Raw genomic sequence first — 22,471 nt, forward strand, 5'->3', positions numbered from 1 at the left:
CAGGTGAAACTAACCGATGGCTTCTTTTAGACCCCCTACAGCTGCAGCTTGCGAACACCTCTGCCTACTACACCTACGTCATCCTCCTCGTCAAGAGTATGGTCTACACTGTCATCATCACCTACTGTCTGCTTGGGAGACCAGCACTCTGCCGCAATGAGAAGAGTTGTAACACATGGTGGCCCAAGGCTCCACTTTTCTTTACTGGCTATTGTCGCTAAAGGTGTCTGCTGAGGCTCTAGCGGGGCTTTCTTTCTGGGTGTGGGTTATTGCAGTTCACATGTCTCTTTTTTCTATGTGTCATCACTGCAGAATGGGTTTACAAACTGCTGGGCAAACAGGAAATGTCACTCTGCACGAAGAACAGACTCTGCCATGAGTCAGGGGCGGGGCCGGGGGGCACTCACGGGGGCTTCAGTACCGCTCTCTCCTTCATGGCCACCAGCCCGTCAGCCACCCAGCACCCTCGCCTCTGAGTACAGCTGACGTGCAGCTTCCATAGCGGCCCCTGGGGCTCTGTATCCAGATAACTGCCTGGAGGCCTTTTATTTTACATTTCTGGAAGCTGCTATCTTTGCTACCTGAATTTTGTACTGTTGTTCATAACAGGCATAATAAAAAGAATCAAAAGTGTACTTTTATCTCTGTGTTCTTTCATTTGGTGAAATCTGAGAGGCTAAGGTAAGGAACAGCATGACAACTGAGCCTTCAAATTCAGCATTGGTTGTAATCATGGCCAATTCCACATTTCTAACTATTTCCCTGAGAGAGTCCTTGTGATGCCTTCTTTGGGGCACTGTCCCCAGGGGAGCCACAGCCAGTGAAGGTGCCCAAGTTATTACTCCTTCAAAAGGCAGCTGAATTAGACTCATTTGGTTTAAGACACTCCAGTGGCAAAGGCCATAACATGTTGCATGCCTGGCTGGTGTGTCGGACCTGGACCAGTGTCTCACGTGCACCATGTTTCCCGATGTCACAAGAATCCCATGAGAGCTGCACTAACACGGGAAGGGAGGGTGCTGGAGGGGTTAAGTGCTTGGACTCTGGATCCAAAGTGCCTGGGTTTAAATCTTGGGTCTATAGCTATTTGAACTCTCTGTGCCATAATTTTCCCATTTATAAAACGGACTTACAGCGACACATCTCCTGGAGTTTTGTGAATGCGATGAGTTTTTATGCTGAATATATGCAAGTCCTCAATAGCATTTGTATCTACTGTTGGCAGATATACTTTAGAATTAATAGAGAACACACACACACACACACACACACACAATGAACACACTAAGATTTACGTGCAATGCTGTAGCACCATTCACAACAGTCACAAATGAACTCAAATGCCCAGTAAGAAACCAGAAAAATAAACTAAATGATGTCACATGATGGACTAACATGCATCTACAAAAAAATTCAGATTGTTAAAGATACGGAAAATTAATCAGGAAGTGTTGTTGAAGAAATATACATGGCAGGACTGTAATAAAATTGGTAGATTATACCTTCATATGATTTCAAATTCAAAACACTCTAAAAATTGAACTAAGAAATCTTGTTTCAACCACTGTCTCTACCTCCCAAACATTTGCAGGTCACATTTTTCTTTCTTGTGCATCTTTCGAGTTATTTCTGCAAATATGAGTTTACATATAAACATAAATACAAATATGTCTCATTTTCTTCCAACACACAGGTAGTATACAACATACATTATTCTGCTTTTCTCACATATATTCTTCAGCTCTTTTTATGTCCATATATAAGGACACATAGCTGAACAGTATTTTACTGGTGAACGTACATTTTGTAAGATCAGTTCCTTGCGATAGACGAATGGATTCTTTCCAATCTTTTACTATTATAAAATATGCTAAAATTATAATCTTGTTTTATAATATTGGACATGTGTACTTGTAATTTTGAAGGTATTGCCAACTTACCCCGACAGAGGTAACGCCATTGTGCCCTTCCCACCACAGTGTAGGTCAGTGTCAGGACTGTGCTTGTCAAACATCAGGATTTTGGTAACCTGACAGGTGAAAAGTAGTATTCCACCGTGGTTTTGTTTTTTCTGATAAGGATAACCATATTTTCATAGATTGAGTCCATTTATGTTTCTTTTTTTTGTACAATATTTGTCCAGTCCTTTGACCATAATTTCTGAGGAATAATACTATTAAGTATGACACTCATTTATATGTGTATGTATATTTCTACAAATGTGGGTATAAAACACAATGTTCAATGCACGGTAGGTGGGTGAAGAAATTAGTGATTGTTTTTCTCTTTTTCTAATGAATGCTTTTAAAGTAAAAGTTAAAAGGGGGCACCTGGGTGGCTCAGTCGGTTAAGCATCCGACTTCGGCTCAGGTCATGATCTCATGGGTTCGAGCCCCGCATTGGGCTCTGTGCTGACAGCTCAGAGCCTGGAGCCTGCTTCAGATTCTGTGTCTCCCTGTCTCTATGACCCTCCCCTGTTCATGCTCTGTCTCTGTCTCAAAAATAAATAAACATTAAAAAAATAATAAAGTAAAAGTTAAAAATTTTTAATGTTTATCTTTGAGAGAAAGAGAAACAGAGCGTGAGCAGGGGAGGGACAGAGACAGAAGGAGACACAGAATTCAAAGCAGGCTCCAGTCTCCAAGCTGTCAGCACAGAGCCTGACATGGGGCAAGAACTCAGGAACCGCAAGATCATGACCTGAGCAGAAGACGGACACCCAACCGACTGAGCCACCCAGGCGCCCCTAAAGGAAAAGTTTTTATATACTAGAATAAAATAATGTCTCATTTAAAATTGGGAAGGATTTTTTGTTTATTTACAATCAGCTTCAGTTTCTGTGAAACAGGTGTTTTGGAGACCAAGTAGAGGTGGAAACAGCACAAGACCCACCAGATACCAAAAGGAGGAAATTTAATTCCCATCCACTTCTTCATTTTCAGGAATTTCATTAGGCTTCTTCTTTAGACCAAATACCTGGGCCTCTACTTAGAGATCTGGAACTGTTTCTGTGTGTGGAAAGCACAGAGGCAAAGGGGAGACTAGCAAATGACCCAGAGCCGTGTGGGCTGATTTCAGGGCCAGGCACTCCTAGCCAGTGTCCTCTGTGGTTTCCAATCCTCAACCCCTCCCTTCCCCAACCCGACCTGGGCAGCCCTGCGGGCTCTGTTCTGCACTGGCAGGTGCAGAGAGGGGGAGGGCGGTGGTGCAGGGGACAGTGTGGGGGGCAGGAAGGGGCTGGTGTTTTGTTTTCTCAGGGTTTTTCTGGTCTATGTGCTCTGTCAAATGTGGTTGATTCGTGGAAAAGGCTTGAAGTCAAACCGGCCCCTACTGGTTGGGGCTGTGCAAGCGGTGGCTGGGGTGCTGCATGATAAATTAAGGGCAGTTAAACCACAGCTAACTTTGCTCACTTCCAAAAGGTCACAGCTAATGAAAGAAAATACCCATCTGCACACACGCATATGATTGCTGCCAAAGATATTCTTATTCTGTGGGTGAGGGGTTCCCCTATTTTATACCAAGTTCATTCCAAGTAGCTGCTTCATGAGTTGGGAATCGTATGACCAGGACTGTTGAGACGCTGCACCTTCAGTCCAGTCTGATGCCTCTGTTCTGCGGGGAACAGCCCACAGACTTCTCGTAGCCCCAGTTAATCCTGACATCTACCAAGGATCTGCGCTTCTCCCTGGTGCGCAATTTCCTCTGGTGGTACTTTTGGTCTCATTTTGTCAGTGCGGACAGGGGAACACAAGACCCGGGCACATTAAACTATTAGCACAGGTAGAGTGTAGACGGGGCAACAGGAAGGGACTTTTTTCCTCACGAGAACAGACACATGGAGGCCCTTAGTCAACTGTGTAATTGAATGTCACGTGCTGGATCATCTTAGTCCTTCCAAAGGGACACAATACCGTAGCATGAAGCTAAGCAAGGTTCAATAGCAGACATGCACGGGAGATAACGGTGTGCTGGGAGTCAAGCGGAAGAGCATTCAGTAATGTGAGCACAACGAGCAAGTGTCCCCACCTCCACGCCACCCGCGTACGGTACAGAGAGGGTGCCCAGCCCCGGGACCCAATCTGTCCGGTGCCTGGCAAAAGCAGAACTCGATTTCTGAGATCAGCCTTTTATGCTTCCAGTCTGCCTTCACTGCGCATTCTCAACACAGACTTCATTCCTCTTGGTCTGTGCTCTGAGAGTCAACTTCTTGGGCGAGTCTCGGCTTCCAGGAGCATGGGCCACGTGCTACTGGTTCAGCCTAGCGTATGTAGGTGAGGGCTCTTTCTCAGGGTAAATATACAGGGACATCCGGCTGAGGCATCATCTGGGGGCCTGGTGTGTATGCGGCTCCCCTCCTGAGACAGGGTGTCCTACCTGAGGCCCCTCCACTGAGTTCTCGAGATTCGGCCAGACCCTGCAGACACTCCTCGCCCTTTCTCCACCAGGAGGCTCTTTCCCCTTAGGCCTCAGCCTCCCACAACCCTCCTCGTGGCACTCCGGTCCTCTGGTCCAGTGTCAGAACGAGCACAGACGGAGCTGACGTGACCTGCACAGACGGCCAGTTGCCACCACCGTCACTACACACAGTTGAGTTTTTCTTGAAGGACACAGTGAATAAGACCAGAAGACTAACAGACACGCTGCCTTCTATGAGGCATTGAGGTGAACATGCATATCTGAAAGAAGGAGTTCACGATGTAACTTAGTTTATTTCAGTTCAAATTAGCCACATAAAGAGAAATGATGGCCACGGTCTTCTCTTGTTCATCCAAAAGAAGACTCTCACGTTATTTCAGAACTGTACTTCTAAGGGAAGGATACCATTTCATAATGAAAACAATGCAAAATGTCTGGTTGTGCTCGAACATGCATCCACACCCCTCCGTGCCCCATTCGGTAATCCCAATACTTTAAGCCAAATACATAATGCCAAATAAGGAAAGTAAAATGAACCACTTCGATACGTTGGATTTTATTACTTTTTAAAATTGTACAAAGAGCGCGTAAGCGTGAGTTAAAAAACACGAGGGAAATGTAGGATGTTAAAAAAAGAAATACAAAAGAAATCTGAGACATGAAACAAAAAGAAACCTCCAACCCTGCAAAGCAAATAAAAAGAGATTTTGCTTACTAAAAAAGGGTTATTCCAATATATTAAGAAGTCTTTTGATCGGGAATACAGCACAAGACTCGGCTCCAAGTATTCATGGACAGATCAGACTCAGTCTCACCCAAGGCGGTGTGGCTCATCACATGATGCACCTGCCGCAGGCAGGCTCCTAAATGTACGTGGGTGTGGTAAGACGTCTATGAGGTATTACAATAAATAAGTTCCTTATCGGCCGTCCGCTGAAGTCAGCGGCGGGTGTCAGCACTTCAACCTGCAACAGGAAAGACCCCGGCTCTGGTCCTTGTCCTCCTCCAGTGACTTTCAGTGACGGATTTCTCACACTTGGAAGAAGAGACGAGAACACACGAATATTTGAGACGCAGTGTTAACAGGTAAAGTGCTACACTTTGCCCTGTATTTCGATGAGAAAGTCTGTGTGAAGCTGGGTGGCTACAAACACGTGAAGACCTGGGTGTGGCCACTTAAGAACTTATTTTAAAGCCTTCTTGAATTTGGCTGTTCACGTGCCCCCATCTCTGCTGCCTCTCAAGCACCGATGCAGAAAGCGGGGCTGGAGCGGGCTGGGGCACAGGGGCTTTAGAAACAGGGCCCGCTCGCTGCCCCCAGGCTGCCTCCGAGGCTAGTCCCTGCCTGTCCCAGCTCCTCAGCAGCTCTGAGCCCGGCACCACTTTCCTTCCATCATCACGTGATTAGGCGGACACGCTGCTACTACAATTCACTTTGTGTTCATTTGCTGCCATTTCCGGGGTGGAAGTGTTTCCCTTTGATGACTTCAAGGGGCTGAACAACACGCTCCACCTTGAGGCCCATCAGGCTACTGCTCTGGCCGGACCACACCTTTCATCTCGGGAGCTCCACGGGACTTGGGGACACCTGGGTGCAGGTCCAGGGAGGACCCTGGTACCAGACTGGGCGGGCCCGAGTCCCAGCTCTGCCACTCGCCAGCGGTGCCCGCTGGGACGGTCACTCACCATGCTAGTCCCACTTGCCCAGGTGTAGACAGAGATGCTCGGTACCCACGTCGCGTAGGACTGCTACCCTCACTCAGCACACTAGGTAGGGTTTGTAACTGAGTAACACCTGACATGGAGATGCTCTGGCTAAGTAAACAGTAACCAACTCATTCTTACTCTGCAGAGATGTGGATGGGAAGCAGGTGTATGATGGTCAGCACTTGGCAGCAGGGATTTACGGTGTATGCAAATAATCGAATTATGATGCCGTAGGCGGGAAACTCACCTAAGGCTATGTGCCAATTTTAACCTCAATTAGAAAAAGAAGAAATGGGAACTCTGAGGTATTTTTTATACTTTACAAATTCATACTGATGCAAAAGAATGGTAAGAAATTTCACATGAAAAAAATGTAACCATAAATTCATGTGAATGGGACAGAGCTGGCTCTAGATTTATACTCATATTCTTCGAATTTCACCTTGAATCTACTCAGAGAAACGATCCATATTTAACTAGTTTGTTGCTACACTTTCGGTTGCACTTACTGTCACAAAAGTAGTACTCATAGTTCCAAAAGTGGTTTTTCACCGTCCTGCTTTTCTTCAGCTTCTTCTTCAGATCCTACAAGGGAGGGAAAGGGAAGGAGAAAAAGTATCAGATTCCATTAAGGACACAAGCCATTTGCTTGAAATGATAATATACGGGCATCAAATTTTATGTGGGAGGTGCATCTGCTCATCTAATCCTCAGTATTAAAGGTTGGAGTTAAAAAACTGTACCTGTAAAATAAAGTTTTACTTTATTTCTCATAGGAAGAAAACACTTAAAATAGGATCGATCACTCATACTAATCAGTTGAATGGACTTCCCTTATGTAGTTCTGAAAGTTTTCATATAAAGCAAGAATTATTATCTACTCCTAGTCCTCCTCCTCCTCTTTGCTGACAGGCTTAGGTATTTTTCAAGTGTAGCTGACACTGAGCATTTAATCTACCTATTTTTAATGTTTATTAATTTTTGAGAGAGAGACAGAGACAGAGAGAGGGAGACACAGAATCCAAAGCAGGCTCCAGGCTCCCAGCTGTCAACACAGAGCCCGACGTGGGGCTTGAACTCACAAACTATGAGATCATGACCTAAGCCGAAGTCGGACGCTTACCTCACTGACCCACCCAGGTGCCCCAATGCTATGTTAATCTTATGGCTTATGACATATTAGCTCGAATATGTCTATAGAAACAAACTTTCCCATATTAACTGTTTAGTTCTTTTAAGGTATACAGTTGACCCTTGAACAGCATAGTTATGATCTGTGCAAGTCCACTTATATTTGGGTTTTTTCAATATAGTACTGTTTTATTCTTTTATGACTTTGTTTTAATTTTTTCAAAATGTTTGCTTTAGAGAGAGAGAAAGAGAGAGAGAGCACATGAGCAGGGGAGGGGCAGAAAGAGAGGGAGACACACAATCCAAAGCAGGCTCCAGGCTCTGAGCTGTCAGCACGGGGCCCGACACAGGGCTCGAACTCACGAACCATGAGATCATGACCTGAGCCGAAGTTGGACATTTAACCAACTGAACCACCAGACGCCCTACTTATTTTTAAAAGTCGCTGTACCCAGTGAGTGAGAGTTTTGAGGACTTCCTGATGCCGAGAGTGACGGTGCTGTAGCACTGGGACACTGCGGTGGGTCCTGCCTTGTGAACCTTAGATTATTGGTACGTTGGAGCCCACCATTTCATTCTGCAATTATTCCTTGAGGAAACATGTCTGACGCAATCATACTTTTTTCCATTAAGTAGATTTTACTTCTAAAAATCTAGGAAAGGGTGCCTGGGTGGCTCAGTCAGTTAAGTGTCCGACTTTGGCTCAAGTCATGATCTCACGACTCGTGAGTTCAAACCCCTCATCAGGCTCTGTGCTGACAGCTGAACCTGGAGGCTGCTTCAGACTCTGTGTCTCCCTCTCTCTGCTCCTCCTCCACTCACACTCTGTCTCTCAAAAATATATAGACGTAAAAATTTTTTTTTTTAAATCTGGGAAAAAATCTAGATGTTTGAGGGTAGGAGAAAAGTTAAATGATTATCTTATTTACACAAAATATCTTGTATCCATTTATATTTATACAGTTCAAAACAGCATGGGAAGTGCCTATTTTATAATAAAGTAAAAGCAAATACACAATGAAAAAAACTGTATCCCGTAAGATCGTATTGATAAAAATAAAAACTTAAATACATACGTGCCAATAAGAAAGACTCTAAGAAAATAACCAGATGACTTGAATCACTTCTGGATATTCCAAAATACATACAACAAACTGACTTTATAAATTTTAAATTATCATCTTTAAAAAAGGGTATAAATAACATCAGCAGTATGGCCACACTTATGTGACATTACAAACACAAAACTAGCAGGAGACAAACTGAATTGTTAATACTGATGTGGTCACAGAGTTTGAAGGACAGGTTTTTTGGTTGCTGTTCTTTTTTTTTAATTTTTTTAATGTTTATTTTAGAGAGAGAGAGAGAGAGCAGGGAACAGGCAGAGAGGGAGACACAGAATTGGAAGCAGGCTCCAGGCTCTGAGCTGTCAGCACACAGCCCGACGCGGGGCTCGAACTCACGAACCGTGAGGTCATGACCTGAGCCGAAGTCAGACGCTTAACTGACTGAGCCACCCAGGCGCCCCTCTTTGGTTGCTGTTCTATGCACATTTTTATAAAAGGCCTGTGTTATTCTCACAATCAGGGAAGGAACATAAAAAAGGAGCAGTGGGAAGACCAAGGTATAGGTTAGGGATAGGGCCTCCTCACGCACAAAGGAAACAGCCTGCCTCACAGCTGCTTTCCTCTTGTCAGATAAGACACCTCAAACAACACATTTTTTTTCCCTTCTGAGAATGTCTGCCTGCTTTAGAGCCAAGAACAAATCTGGTCCAGTAGAATGAACAGTGGAGAATCTGAAGAAAAGATTGTGTCCCACATCCTAACCTCATAAATGTCACACAGTCCAGGTGAGCTTGTGGTGACATAAATAGATAAAGGCACAGTGGTTGGAACGCTTCGCTTTCTAGCCTATTAAATTGCTGTAAATCGTAGACACACTGGGGCCAGTTAACACATTCTCACTCTGAAACGAGTCTAAGGAGAATGGTCATACCTTTTCTTCCTGTTTCTGACCTTACTTTCCACCTGCCAGGCTAATAGCATTTGAGTGACAAGTGTCTTGGAATAATTTGGGAGTTCTAAATAAAGCCAAACTTCTAATTAAAACATAGGTACATTAAATAATATGTATCCTTTACATAATTCAAAAGTAAATAATAACAAGACCTTCTGGTTATGGTCAAGTGCAGTTAACAAACCTTCTCCTTGAAAAGCAACTATAACACTCAACTAGACGAGCAAAACTAACCATTTCAGCAGCTGGGAAATGTCCAAAGACATACAACAATCTGAGAAGTGTTTATGTTTGAAAAACTGCAGAATTCAGGGAACCACACTGGTGCTCTTGCCGGCGTTGATCTCATTCTTCCCCCACCTCCCACCTGCTTGGGCATGAAGGGTCTTCCAAGATAGGACAGTGGGGAGCGGTGTGAGGGCGAACTGACAGACTCAGGGGTGCGGTGGCAGGAAGGCAGGGGCTGTGCTGGTCGGAGGTTGAGGTCGTGGCTGCAGCAAACGTGTGCTTGGCTGAAGCCATGTGCACGCTTAGCGGAGACTCAGCAGAGCCCAAGCCAGCCACACACTCCTGGTCAATCCCGAGGCCTTGGACATAGGCAGAGGAGATGTGAAAAAACTCAGCCAAGAGTAGAAGCAGAGGACGACTTGATATTCCCTAAAATGTGAATGTGCTACTCAATATATACAAATAACCATTTGTCAGAGGATGGAAGTCTTTTTTTCATTTCCGGTATAATGAATGTATACTGTTAGATTAGATTTCAGTGTCTGATATACTGATTCATCAATTCTATACATTACTCACTGTTTATCCCAAAAAATGTACTCTTAATCCCTTTCACCTATTTTACCAATCCCCCCCCCCACCACCACCACGTGCCCTCTGGTAAAAAGTCTGTTATCTGTATTTAAGAGTCTGTTTTTTTATTTGTCTTTCATTTCTTTGTGGGGTTTTTTTTTTTTCCTTTCTTAAATTCCACAAATGAGTGAAATCATATGGTATTTGTCTTTCTCTGACTGACTTACTTCACTTAGCAGAGGATGAAAGTCTCATGAAGGTGTTTGAGCACAATTTCTGTCTAATCACTAATCACTGGCGACCACAGCTAAGCTTAAAAATAAATTAAAAATTAAAAATCTGAGTAGAGTCAACACTCACACACTGCAAGGGACACAATTTCACAGATTTTGCCTAAGCAATTTTCTAAGCAAAAACGCAACAATAAAAGCAACCTCTGGGGGGGAAATTGGAATCTAGAGTTGGTAAAATATATTTTCAACAAAATATTTTTCAACTAAACAAAAAGATAGGAAAAGAATCAAAAAGTGTGACTATTCTCAGGGGGAAAAAACCCCGTAACAATTCAATAGAAACTGTCTCTGAATGTGTCCAGGTATTTTATCTAGCAGACAGACTTCAAAGCAGCTATTATAAATATGTTCAAGGACGTACAGAAAACCACGTTTAAAGAATTAAAGGAAAATAATGACCACAATAAATGAACAAATAGATTCTAAAGAATGAGACAAATTACAAAACAGAAAAGGTACTTAAAAATGTAAAATCTGGAATAGAAAAATATAATATTTAAGCAAAATATTCTCTACAGGGGTTTAAAAGAATATTCAAGTTGGCAGAAGAAATAATCTGTGAAACTGAAGATAGGGCTGTATAAGTTATCTGATCTTAGGAAGAGAGAAAAAGACTGAAAAAAATTGAAAAGAGTTCAGAGACCAATGAGATAGCATATATGGAATGAACTCCCAGAGAGGCAGAAAGGAAAAAAAGAACAGAAAAAATGTTTGAAGAAACAATGGCTTAAACTCCCTCATGGCTAAAACATCCCAATTTATTTGAGAGATAATAATCTAGATATTTAATAAAGTAAAAAAATACTGATTATGATGTATACAAACAGATTCACATGTAGACACATAATAGGCAACCTGATGAAAGCCAAGCACACATGAAAAGAAAACGTAACACACTGAATTTCATAAGAGGTCGCTAAAGCAATGCCTAGATGAAAATTCATATTCTTTTTTTTTATGTTTATTTATTTTTGAGAGAGAGAGACAGGCAGACTGTGAATCGGGGAGGAGCATAGAGAGAGGGTTTGAGAGAGGGCTCAAACCCATGAACGGCGAGATCACAACCTGAGCTGAAGTCAGATGCTTAACCGACTGAGCCACCGAGGCACCCCAAAATTTATAGCTTTAAATGCCTCTATCAAAAAAGAAGAAAAATCTAAAATCAATCATGGAAAAGAAGAATAAGCTAAACTCACCCAAACAGAATAAAGGAAATAAAAACTGGAACAGAAATAACTGAAGTGGAAAACAGAAAAACAAGAGAGAAATACCAATGAAAACAAGTCCATTTTTTTGAAAATCACAAGTTTGACAAACATCAACCTAGAGTTACAAAGAAGAAATGAAAGAAGACACAAATTTCCAAAATCAAGAAAAAAAGAATATAGCTACCAACTCTACAGAAATTTAAAATGATTATAAGGAAACATTATAATTTGTGTCAACAATTACATAATTTAGAAGAAATGAATTCCTAGAAAGACACAAATTAACAAAATGGACTCGAGAAATAAAAAATCTGAATACATCTATACATAATACAGAATTAGCAATTAGAAGTGTTCCCACAAAGATAATTAATTCTTAGCCCAGATGGTTTCTTTGAAAAATCTATCAAACATTTAAAGGAGAAACAATATTAATCATTCATAAGAAGAATTCATTCAGAAAATACAGTGTTTAGGAAGACTTTCTAATGTATTCTATGAGGTCAGCATTACTGATATTAAAGCCAAAGACATAAAAAGAAAACTACAAGACCAATAGGTAAAATGTCATAAGAATCAGTATAAACATTCTCAAGAAAATATTAGCAAATCAAATCCAGAAACATAATAGTGGATCATCCAGCATGACCAAGTAGGAATTTTCCTAGATATAAACAGCTGATTTGACATCCAAATATTATTTAATGCATCACCATATTAACTGAATATAGGACAAAAACCACATTATCATCTCAATAGATGCATACAGAGCACGTGAAGAATTTAATGCCCATTCATGATAAGAACTCCCAGCACACTAAGAATAAAAGCAAACTTCCTCAACCTGATAAAGGGCATCTATGAAAACTCAGAGCTAATCGTACTTAATGATGAAAGACTGAATGTGTTCCCCCAAAGACCAGGAACAAGACAAGGATGTCTGCTCTTGAAACTTTTTATCCACCTTTATTTATTTATTTGAAAAAGAGAAAGAGAGCAAGGAAGGGGCAGAGAGAGAGGAGAGAGAATCCCAAGCTGGCTCCATTCCGTTAGTGTGTAGCCTAACACAGGGCTCAATCCCACGAACTATGAGATCATGACCTGAGATGAAATCAAGAGTCAGATGCTTACCCGACTGACTACCCAGGTGCCCTTGCTGTTGATATTTCTGTTTAACACGGTATTAAGGTTCTAGACAGTGCAACAAGGGGAAAAAAGGATATCTAACAGATTGAAAATTAAAACTAAAAGTCTTTATCCACAGATGACATAATCTTGTATGTAGATAATGCCATGAAATCTACAGGCACACAAAACCAAAACTAGAACTAAGGAACAAGCTTAGCCTTGTTGCAAACTACAAATTCCATAAAAATTCTATACAAAATATCAGTTGTGTATTTATGTACTAGCACGGACAAATTGAAAATGAAATTAAAGGAACAATTCCATTTACTATAGAACTAAAAAGGATAAAACACTTTGGAATTAATTCAACAAAAGTAGAGCAAAACCATGCTGAAAATTACAAAACAACGCAGAGAAAAATTAAAGAATATCTACATAAATGCAAAGAGGGTCCATGTTCATCGATTACAAGATTCAATATTATTGTGATGGCAAGTCTTCCCAAATTCATCTATAAATCCACTGCAGGCTTTATTCGCAAAAAATTAACAAGCTCATGCCAAAATTGACATGAAAACACAAAATACCTAAAACAGGCAAAATCATTTTGATAAGGAACACAGTTGGGAGAACCGATAAGGTCACCCTGCAGAAGCAATGTGGGGGAGGGGCGCACCCCAAATTTGACTTGGATGTTGAGACTGATGAAGCCGCACACACAGAGGGTGTGAACAGATTTATTACTGACACAATTTGGGGTCCTGGGGACAGCAGGACGAGCCATTCAAGCAAGGTCTTAGAGCACCTGATTTCAGAGCTCACAGAATTCAGTTACTAATTAAGCCAGTGTGGTCCTGGTTCAGAGAGAGCATATGCGTCACCAGAAGAGAACAGAGAGTCCAGAAATAAATCTGTATTTATGGTCAACTGGACTTTGATAAATGCGCTGAGTTAATTCAGTGCAAGACAGGATAGACTTTTCAACAAATGTTTCAGCTACAACCAGGTATCTGAGGGCAGAAGAGTGAACGTCATTCCTTACCTCCTCCATGCATGAAGACTAATTCACGATGGACCATAAACTTAACGGAAGAGCTAATACTATAAAATCTTCTAGAAGAAAACATAGGAGGAAATTTTTGTGACACAGGGTTAAGGCAAGGAGTTCTTAGATGTGACCCCAAATGCATTATCCATAAAAGAATAAATTCTGATAAACTCTGACTTCATCACAATACAAAACATGAGCTTCAAAAGACTCCAGAAAGAAAATGAAAAGACTACAACCTTGGAAAGAAGTATCTGTGCATCACAGAAGAAAATTTTATCTGATAAAGGGTTTTTATCCAGGATGTATAAAGAACTCTTACAACTCAGTAAAAAGGCAAACAACATAACTTAAAAAAAAAGGGGGGGGGGGATGTGTGAAATGGACATTTCTCCAAAGAAGATATCTGAATAACTAATTAGCGCATGAACAGGTTCTTGAGGCCACCAGTCCTTATGGGCAAATGAGAACCACAAGGAGATAGCACTTCACACCTGCTGGAATAACTGATCAAAAAGACAGCCTCGGCCATGAGGCTTGTCTGTGAGAACAAGGAGAGCAAGCCCTTACACACTGCTGGAGGGAGTGTAAGATGTGCAGCAACTCTGGAGAACGCTTTGGCAATTACTGGAAAAGTTAAACAGAAACTTGCCAAACACTCAGTGAGTCCTGTCCTAGGAATCTATAGGAAAAGAAAAACAAACGTCGCCACAAAGACATGCACTTAAAAGTTCATAGCAGGATGAGTCATAACAGCAAAACTGCCAACAATTCCAACGTCCATCCACTGATGAATAAACAAAACACTGTATATCCATACAATGGAATAGTATTGAGCCGTGCAAAGAACTTATATGTAGTACAACATGAATGGCCATCAAGAACACTATCCTAAGAAGCCACATGCAGAAAACTACATATTCTGTGATTATATTGATATGAATTACCCAAAAAAGGCAAATTTTCAAGACAGAAAGGAAATCAGTGGTTTATCTAGGACTGCAAATAGGAGCAAGGGTTAGATACAAATATTTTCGGATGAAAAAAGTGCTCTAATAATATACTGTGAAGTTGGTTTAAAAAGTATAAATTTACTTGGGGTGCCTGGGTGGCTCAGTTTGGTTAAGCGTCCAATTTCAGCTCATGTCATGATCTCACAGTTTGTGGGTTCAAGCCCCGCGTTGGGCTCTGTGCTGAAAGCTCGGAGCCTGGAGCCTGCTTCGGATTCTTTACCTCTTCTCTGCACCCCCCCCCCCCCAGTTCATACTCTGTCTCTCTCTGTCTCTCTCAAATATGAACATAAAACACTTTTTAAAAAGTGTAAATTTATTTAAAATCATGCAATTGCACACTTATGATGGATGAATTTTATGGTATGAAAATTATAACTCAGTCAAGCTATTCTTTTTTTTTTAATAAAGATTATGTAGTATCCTCGGCAGTGATGTTTCAATACAATTTACCATTCTTAATAAAAATTAGAGGGGCGCCTGGGTGGCTCAGTCGGTTAAGCGGCCGACTTCGGCTCAGGTCATGATCTCGCGGTCCGTGAGTTCGAGCCCCGTGTCGGGCTCTGTGCTGACAGCTCAGAGCCTGGGGCCTGTTTCAGATTCTGTGTCTCCCTCTCTCTCTGCTCCTCCCCTGTTCATGCTCTGTCTCTGTCTCAAAAATAAATAAACGTTAAAAAAAAATTTAAAAAAAAATTAGAAAAACTGTCTTTCAAATCTATTGATTATACATGGGGTGACTATGGAATTCATCACCTAAACAAGAACATTTCCTATAGATCAAAGCGGTTCTAATAATCATTACTTGGGGCCACAGGAATAAGTCAAGACTACCCAGGGCAAACCAGCATGCATGGCTGCTTGCTATTAGAAAGTGTCAAACGAGGGTGCTGGGGTGGCTCAGTTGGTTAAGCATCCGACTTCGGCTCGGGTCATGATCTCATGGTTTGTGGATTCGAGCCCCGTTTCAGGCTCTGTGCTGACAACTTGGAGCCTGGAGCCTGCTTGGTTTTCTGTGTCTCTCTCTCTGTCCCTCCCCCACTCGTGCTGTCTCTCAAAAATAAATAAATGTTAAAAAATTTTTTTAAAAAGTGTCCAATTTGAATTATACTGTCTTCTTCTAGATTTGCTTATTATCACAGATTATATAATGCAATTGAGCTATTCTTCAATTTAAGTATTAAGATGATTTAGAAGATGATTTACAAGGTGACGAACTATCTTTTCCTCAGCATCACGGCTGGTTCACTTCAGCTGTCTGACCACCATAACAACTTGAGTCCAATCATCTGACAAGGCTTGTGCTTCCTCATCCTTCCACTGAATACACAGGTGAGCAGGACATGGTTAGACCCACAAAGAAACCTCCCAACAAACCACCTTTACATTCCTTAGAAGCACATGTCACGAAGGGTGCTAACTTTCAGAATCTCTCTGATGCTAAAATTCAAGCAACACCTTTACAAGGAAAAATACTAACATTTTATTTTTGGTGACTCTGATTTCTTTCTCCCTCCTCATTCCTTCATTCCACAGTTACAAATCTACTAAGTGCCGGCACCGCCCTGGGCGCTGGAGAAGGAAAGTCAAGAGCAGGCGAGCAGGACCCAGATGCCCTCTTGTCCCCCAGGCACCAATCAGCACTGTGTCAGTCCCAGGGCAGCAGAAGCACAGACTCCTGTTCTGTGTAGTTTTTAGCCACCGGCCTATTGAGCCAGCCATGCTTTAGAGGAGAACCTTCTTTTCAAGATACATTAATTCCAATAATAGGTTTTTTAAACATGTTTATTTATTTTGAGAGAGAGAGGGAGAGAGCCAGGGAGAGAGGGAGACAGAGAATCCCAAGCAAGCTCCATGCCCTGCACACAGAACCCAACATGGGGATTGATCTCATGAACCATGAGATGATGACCTGAGCTGAAAGAGGTGGCCACCCAACTGACTGAGCCCTGCAATAACAGTTTTTAATTTTAATTCTTTCCTAACTTGCATCTTCATACAATGAAAATATAATACAATAGAGTAAGTCACATTGAACCCTCCTTCTCTGCCTATGACTCACTTGCATTTTGTCTTGAACAAAGAAGCTACCTGAACACCCAGACCATGTTCAAGGTCAGTTCCATAATCCAATGAACTGGTCATGCTCCCAACCACCACTAGGTGGGGGTAAAAGTCACAGGCAGGAAGCCAATGGATTCAGGACTGGAAAGTTTGATGAAGAATGTCTAAGGTGTAACTCCTCCCATTATCATTATCCGGCTGTTCTGAACTTCTAATTGGGTAAAGATATTAGCACCAAGAACTTTTGTTAGTCCTAGAAAAATAAAAGCTAGATAAAAGCATGAACAATGTGAACTCCCTTTTTTCAAAAGAATGATTCCTATGACATAAAAAAACCTCAGTGAAATAACCCTCATAGCGAGGTAATGAAAAACTGAATACTTATATTGAGTATCTGCCGCCTGACAAAGAGATTGGCTGCTAGTTCATATCTGTATTTCGTCTGACTCCATTCTTAGATCCAACATAGTCCAGAGAATATCAAGTTAGGGTTTCTAATTAAGTAAATACATTAGTGCTGAGAACTTTTACTAGTGTTAGAAAAATAACAGCTGTGCAAAAGCACAGACTAAACTGTGAACTGCCTTTATCCAAAAGAACAAGTCCTATGACATACCAAAATATCTCCCCGAAGTAACCCTCATAGTGAAGTAATGAGAGTTTGATACTTCTTTGACCTTCTGCTGACTGAGAAGAGAAATACTGCCAATTCACATCTGTAGTTCATCTGACCCTATGTTTCCTGATTTAACCTGCTTTAATATCAAATACGAATAGCCCAGGATATCAAGTTACTTCGAGTTCCAATGATTGACTATGTCACATTGCTGGGCCTTTGATCTTTCACATGCCTCTTTCTGCCTGGAATCTGCTTTACTATCCTATGTGTGTGTGTGTGTGTGTTTCAAATAGTTACTAAGCTCAATGCGGGGAATGAAATAACGCAGTCTCTCTAACTCAAGTTTCCACCCCAGTGATACAACGAGGCCAGGTCAAGGCTGAAGGCAGTGCAGCCCGCACAGGTGGGAGAAATGTCCTAGGAAATGCAGAGAATGTTCTCCCAGGAGCCAGAGGGTGGGGGTGCGGTGGGACAGCCTTCTCTCCCGTGCGTGGAGAGCAGGCCTGCAGAGGGACAGTGTGACAAACAGAAAAAGCAAGCTGCCCGATGGCTTGATGGCTTGGGCTCACAATGTTTTCAGCAAAGCTAAGAAGAGAACACATGGAGACGGTACCAGGAGGTCAGACAACTGGGTAATGAGGTTAAAATGGTGCTTTCTGCCAGGCTCAGGACCCAGGACTTCCTTCATCCTTTCTGCCACTGAAGGCTTCTGGGCAGGGGAAGAGGTGGTCAATGCTGCGTTTCCATTAATACTGAGAGGCCCCACACGGATCAGCTGTGAGCGCGGATTCCAGCACTGAGTCGGGGTTCAGATCCCATCACCTCCTACTCCTCCAGAGACCTTGCACAAATGATTCCCCTCTCTGTGCCTTAATCTGATGGTCTCTGAAATAGGGATAAATGAGACTCCCACTTCATCGAGTGGTTTGAGGAAGCCATACGACAATGCAATTGTTATATTTGACATGGCGCTCCGGCGGGGCAGGGAGAGGGTGACCGAGGCAGCAATGGCTGCAGAAACCAAAGCAGGAAATGCTGAAGGAAAGGTGGAGAAGACAGGAAGCGGTGCAATGAATGAGGTAAAGGAGGCAGAAATACAGAGGGTGGAAATGGCCTGGAGAAGGCAGGGATGTGAGGCCTAAGAAAGGGCCGAGTCCCCAGGGAGGCTCTGCTTTCTTCACAGCCAACAGCTCAGAGAGAGCTGCACCCTCAGACACGGGGACCCGGGAGGAAGGTCGGGCTAGGGGATGACGGGTAAGAAGAGGAGTGGACCCTTCCCCTCGTCTGCCTGTCTTCTGAGATGCACATGGCCGGTCACACGGGGTCTGTGTCCCTGGGTTACACGTATTTTACACTCTGTGTCTCCCCACTGCTCCCACATCAAGACCACGTCTCGGTTATTTCCGTCTCCTACGTGCCTGCGCTGTGAGAGTCTGCTCAGCAGCATTCTGACAGGAGAGGGAGGGAGGGCTGAGCTTTTGAATGATGGATGAAAACACAGACGATAATCACATTTTTGTTACCTGCTTCAGATTCAGGAGGAGAATAAAACTGACCATCAGAAAGACCTCCAGGTATGAGTGCCGCCCTCTCTGAAGCATCCTGAACTATCAGGAGTCCTGGAAAGGAAGAAATTCAGAGGCTGAGAGTGACGTCACGGTTCTGGTAGCTTCTCGGCGAGGTTAGGCACAATAAAATGGTGTCGTTGCTACGCTAAAAAAGAGAAAAACCCTTGCCAGAAAGAAAATCTTTCAAACAAAAAATAGGTTTTGTTATTACGCTATGAACCAGTGCTGTGAGGGCACATGGCAGCGGACTTAAAAACCTGCCTGTGACTCAGGGGATTCTTTGATTCAGTATTTAGGGCCTCTTTCCCTGGAGAACACTTTCCTCCCTGCAGAAATCACCATAATCAAAACCAAAGCACAAAGGAAAACAACCTGGTAAGTCATACAAATGGCCTCCAGTATTCACTTCGTTAGGGAAATAGCAAATGTAAGGCACAATAAGTGGAGAGACTTGTATAAATGTGGAAAGCGTCAGTAAGATAGGGAAGAAAGATTTATTATTTAAAAAGGTCCCCCCAGAAAAGGAAATTGAACAAACACAGAAAAGGGGAGGAACTGATGTGGAAGCTCAGGACGGGCGCCCGTGAGCACAGGGAGCATCGGCGGCGAGTCTCGTCCGGAGCTGAGCGAACACGAGAGAAGCTGGAGGAAGCCGCGGCCGAATCGCAGGTGCAGGTGTGAGCTCACTACCTGCTCGTGACCGTGAGCGTACCCGCTGCTCCACGTTTTCATCGACGCCAGTTCTGCCCTGTTAGTGCCTTTGAACGTGGTGGCATCACTCTCGCATTCAAGCCCCAGTGACATTAACAGCTGATATGCTTTCACCCAAGCTCGATTTGATGTTTATACACAAGTCCAAAAGCGACTTCCATTAGCTATACCTGCCCTGCTCCACAACAGGTTTTCATACAAGCACAGAGGACACACGACAGAAGACTTATCTAGGTCTGATTCAGGTGTTTAAAATGCACTCTTGAATAATAATTCTGTTCTTATAGATTTCTACTCTGTAAATGAGATTACTCAAATCCATTTACATGTTTACTCATTCTCCATTATCCCTTGAGGTTACAATCATACTTCACTTTCTCTAGGACATAGGACCTTATTTTTCCTATTTTGCAGGGCAATCTGAGCCAGACGCATGAAGGACATAACCACGGCACGTGGTAAAAGGCCTGGGTCTCTGTACTGAGTTTCCAACATGTCACCACCAGAGGGCAGATGTGGCCCGTGGGCTTCCACTCAGGCCATCATGCAGAGAGGAATTCTAGCCCCATACTGAATCATGCAGCTCAGTCCATCACTGGGCCTTCCTGGTCAGTATCCACATGAGTCCACGCAGGAGATGACGGCCGCCCCGCAGGGCTCATGGTCACAGATCGCTAGGAGTCCCTCTGCTACTCACAAGGGGAGGTGGACCCTGAGCTGAGCACACATGTCTGGCTGCTGTCTTCCCCCTCCCGCCGTCTGGGTTCCTCACTCACCCAGCACTCTCCCCCACCAGGCACCCCCTGTGCTAATTGGGGCCCCTTCTAGGCCACTGCCTGCTGTAAGGTAGCAACGTGAGACTTGGCAGGATTGCGGACTCTGAGACTTACTGTCTCAGCTCAGCCTATCGTGTCTGCCATCCCTGTGTCCCTAAGGAACAGTCCTCTTCAGATGCACAAAGTGCTTGGTGTCCTGGGACCGCCATCACTGGGGATAAGGAGGTGCTGGCTGTTTCTGCTGTCTGACTGTCCCTCTCACCAGGGCTCACACTTTCTTCCAGAGAAGTCTGGCCTCACAGCTCCAGAGAGGAGCCACGTGCTCTCACATCCTGTCCTCCGCCCTGCTCTGGATTTCTGCTGGGTCCTCTGCACGGTGGAGACCCGAGACCCGCCTACCCCACCCAGTGTGGCTCCCTTCAAATCTGACTTCCAGGCTCTTCCTTCTGGCTCGGTCCCCAGCCCATCTGAGGAGCCTAACCTGAGAGACACTTACTGTTTTCCTCTTCTGCCTCTTGAGGTAACACTTTGAAATCCAGGAACCACGTCTCAATCCAGGCAAGGAGGAACGAAATGATGGGTAGCACGTAGCCGAAAGCCCCTTGAGAGAAAAGCTGGAAGGACAGACGTGACCAGGAGAGGGAAATGCAGTTACCAGGAGCTCACACTGGAACATGAGCCTTCGCCAGTATAGACAGTAATTGTACAGAAAACGTGGGAGGCTGTACCTTTGAGAGGATCACTTTTGCAAGTAAAAAGGCACTGGTCACTGCTGTCGTCAGCTGAAAGACACATAACCCAGCACCATTCGAGTTAGACATTTTACGCTGGGAAGCCCCCTCCTCACAAAGAGACCTGTCAGCGCCAGAAGCACCTAAGGCCTGGAGCAGCTCTGCCAGCCCGGGCCCTCCCACATCACCCTGTCCCCAGCCCCTAAACGCAGACGGGGCCACAGTGGCTTCTCCGTGGTGCCAGATCCCTGACTGGCTGCTCATGCTACCCCTCCTCCCTCGGTCTAGCAGGTCAGCAACCTTCTGCTCTCGGTCTAGCAGGTGACCCTCCTCCCTCAGTCCAGCCGGCTGGTGTGCTGGGACACTCAGGTTTGTCCCCCACAAGGTCCAACCTGCAAAGACCTCTCCCCACAGGAGGGACCCCTGGAATACAGAGCCAGGGCTCCCCCCTGGTGGTTGGGGAGCCCAGAGACAATCCCACGGGACCTGGGCCTTGTCCTTCCTTCCCCCAACTAGGATCCTAGCAATGTGACAGCTGACCAGTGTGATGCCCACAGTAGCCTTGACTGACAGAATGGAGGTCAGGGGACATGGGTGTCAAGCTCAGGAAGTATTAACCAAGTGCGGGGTCAGCATTGTTAGCAAACTGCCACACACACACACACACACACACACACACACACACACACCCCAGCCAGTTGAGCTACCTGGAAGAGAAGGTATTTTACATTCTGACACTAATTAACTTTGTATGCTGACACTCAGTACGTTTTTAGGTATCAGGTGACTCGACCTTCTGTTCCAGCTGGCTGGTCCCTCCCTGTAAATGTTCTTAAAAGGAAGAATCAAAACCAATCAAATGGATGTGCTGAACATGACCTGCCCCTTCATAATTTGGTTTAGATATTAAAGATACTTTCTAAAGACTCAGTGAGTCACTCACTTTTCTGAAACAAATTTGAGACAGATGGTCTGACAAATACTAGTGCATATTAAGGAGACTCTAGAAAACTGGGAAGAGACCATCGCCACAGCTATTTGGTACCAGCAGAAACGTATTCAGGAAAGGGACTCAAGTCTGGCTACTACTGTCAGCCTACATCTGAGATACATTAGCTTGGGGCTCATCTGACGGTCCTGATGTCAGCCCTATGATTCTGCGGATGCTCGGAAGAGATGGCCCAGGGAGATGTGGCTCCTGTGGACTGTGTCTCGGGAAAGAAGCACAACCCCATCCTCAGCTG

The 22,471-nt window shown here is 43.8% G+C and overlaps 1 protein-coding gene and 1 gene segment (V, D, J or C); one reads left to right on the forward strand and one right to left on the reverse strand.

The window, feature by feature from the left end:
- Positions 1-352, forward strand: part of LOC122206055 — a 37,326-nt gene extending 36,974 nt beyond the window's left edge. The window contains 1 exon segment of the C gene segment in view: positions 31-352. Coding sequence covers positions 31-221 — 191 coding nt within the window.
- Positions 353-4,956: 4,604 nt separating this feature from the next.
- The window catches only part of STARD3NL (STARD3 N-terminal like), a 56,069-nt gene continuing 38,554 nt past the window's right edge, over positions 4,957-22,471 (reverse strand). For 6 of the 7 annotated variants that reach the window (XM_042914851.1, XM_042914860.1, XM_042914870.1 and 3 more), the window contains 5 exons: positions 21,225-21,278; positions 20,993-21,110; positions 18,965-19,060; positions 6,633-6,708; positions 4,957-5,451 (listed from right to left, as the gene is read on the reverse strand). In XM_042914851.1, coding sequence (XP_042770785.1) covers positions 6,650-6,708; positions 18,965-19,060; positions 20,993-21,110; positions 21,225-21,278 — 327 coding nt within the window. In that variant the 3' untranslated portion in view covers positions 4,957-5,451; positions 6,633-6,649. The remainder of the gene's footprint in view (positions 5,452-6,632; positions 6,709-18,964; positions 19,061-20,992; positions 21,111-21,224; positions 21,279-22,471) is intronic. The other variant, XM_042914904.1, reaches the window with a different exon arrangement.

This window comes from Panthera leo, chromosome A2 (genome assembly GCF_018350215.1).
Source record: "Panthera leo isolate Ple1 chromosome A2, P.leo_Ple1_pat1.1, whole genome shotgun sequence".
In the NCBI taxonomy this organism is placed as follows: domain Eukaryota; kingdom Metazoa; phylum Chordata; class Mammalia; order Carnivora; family Felidae; genus Panthera; species Panthera leo.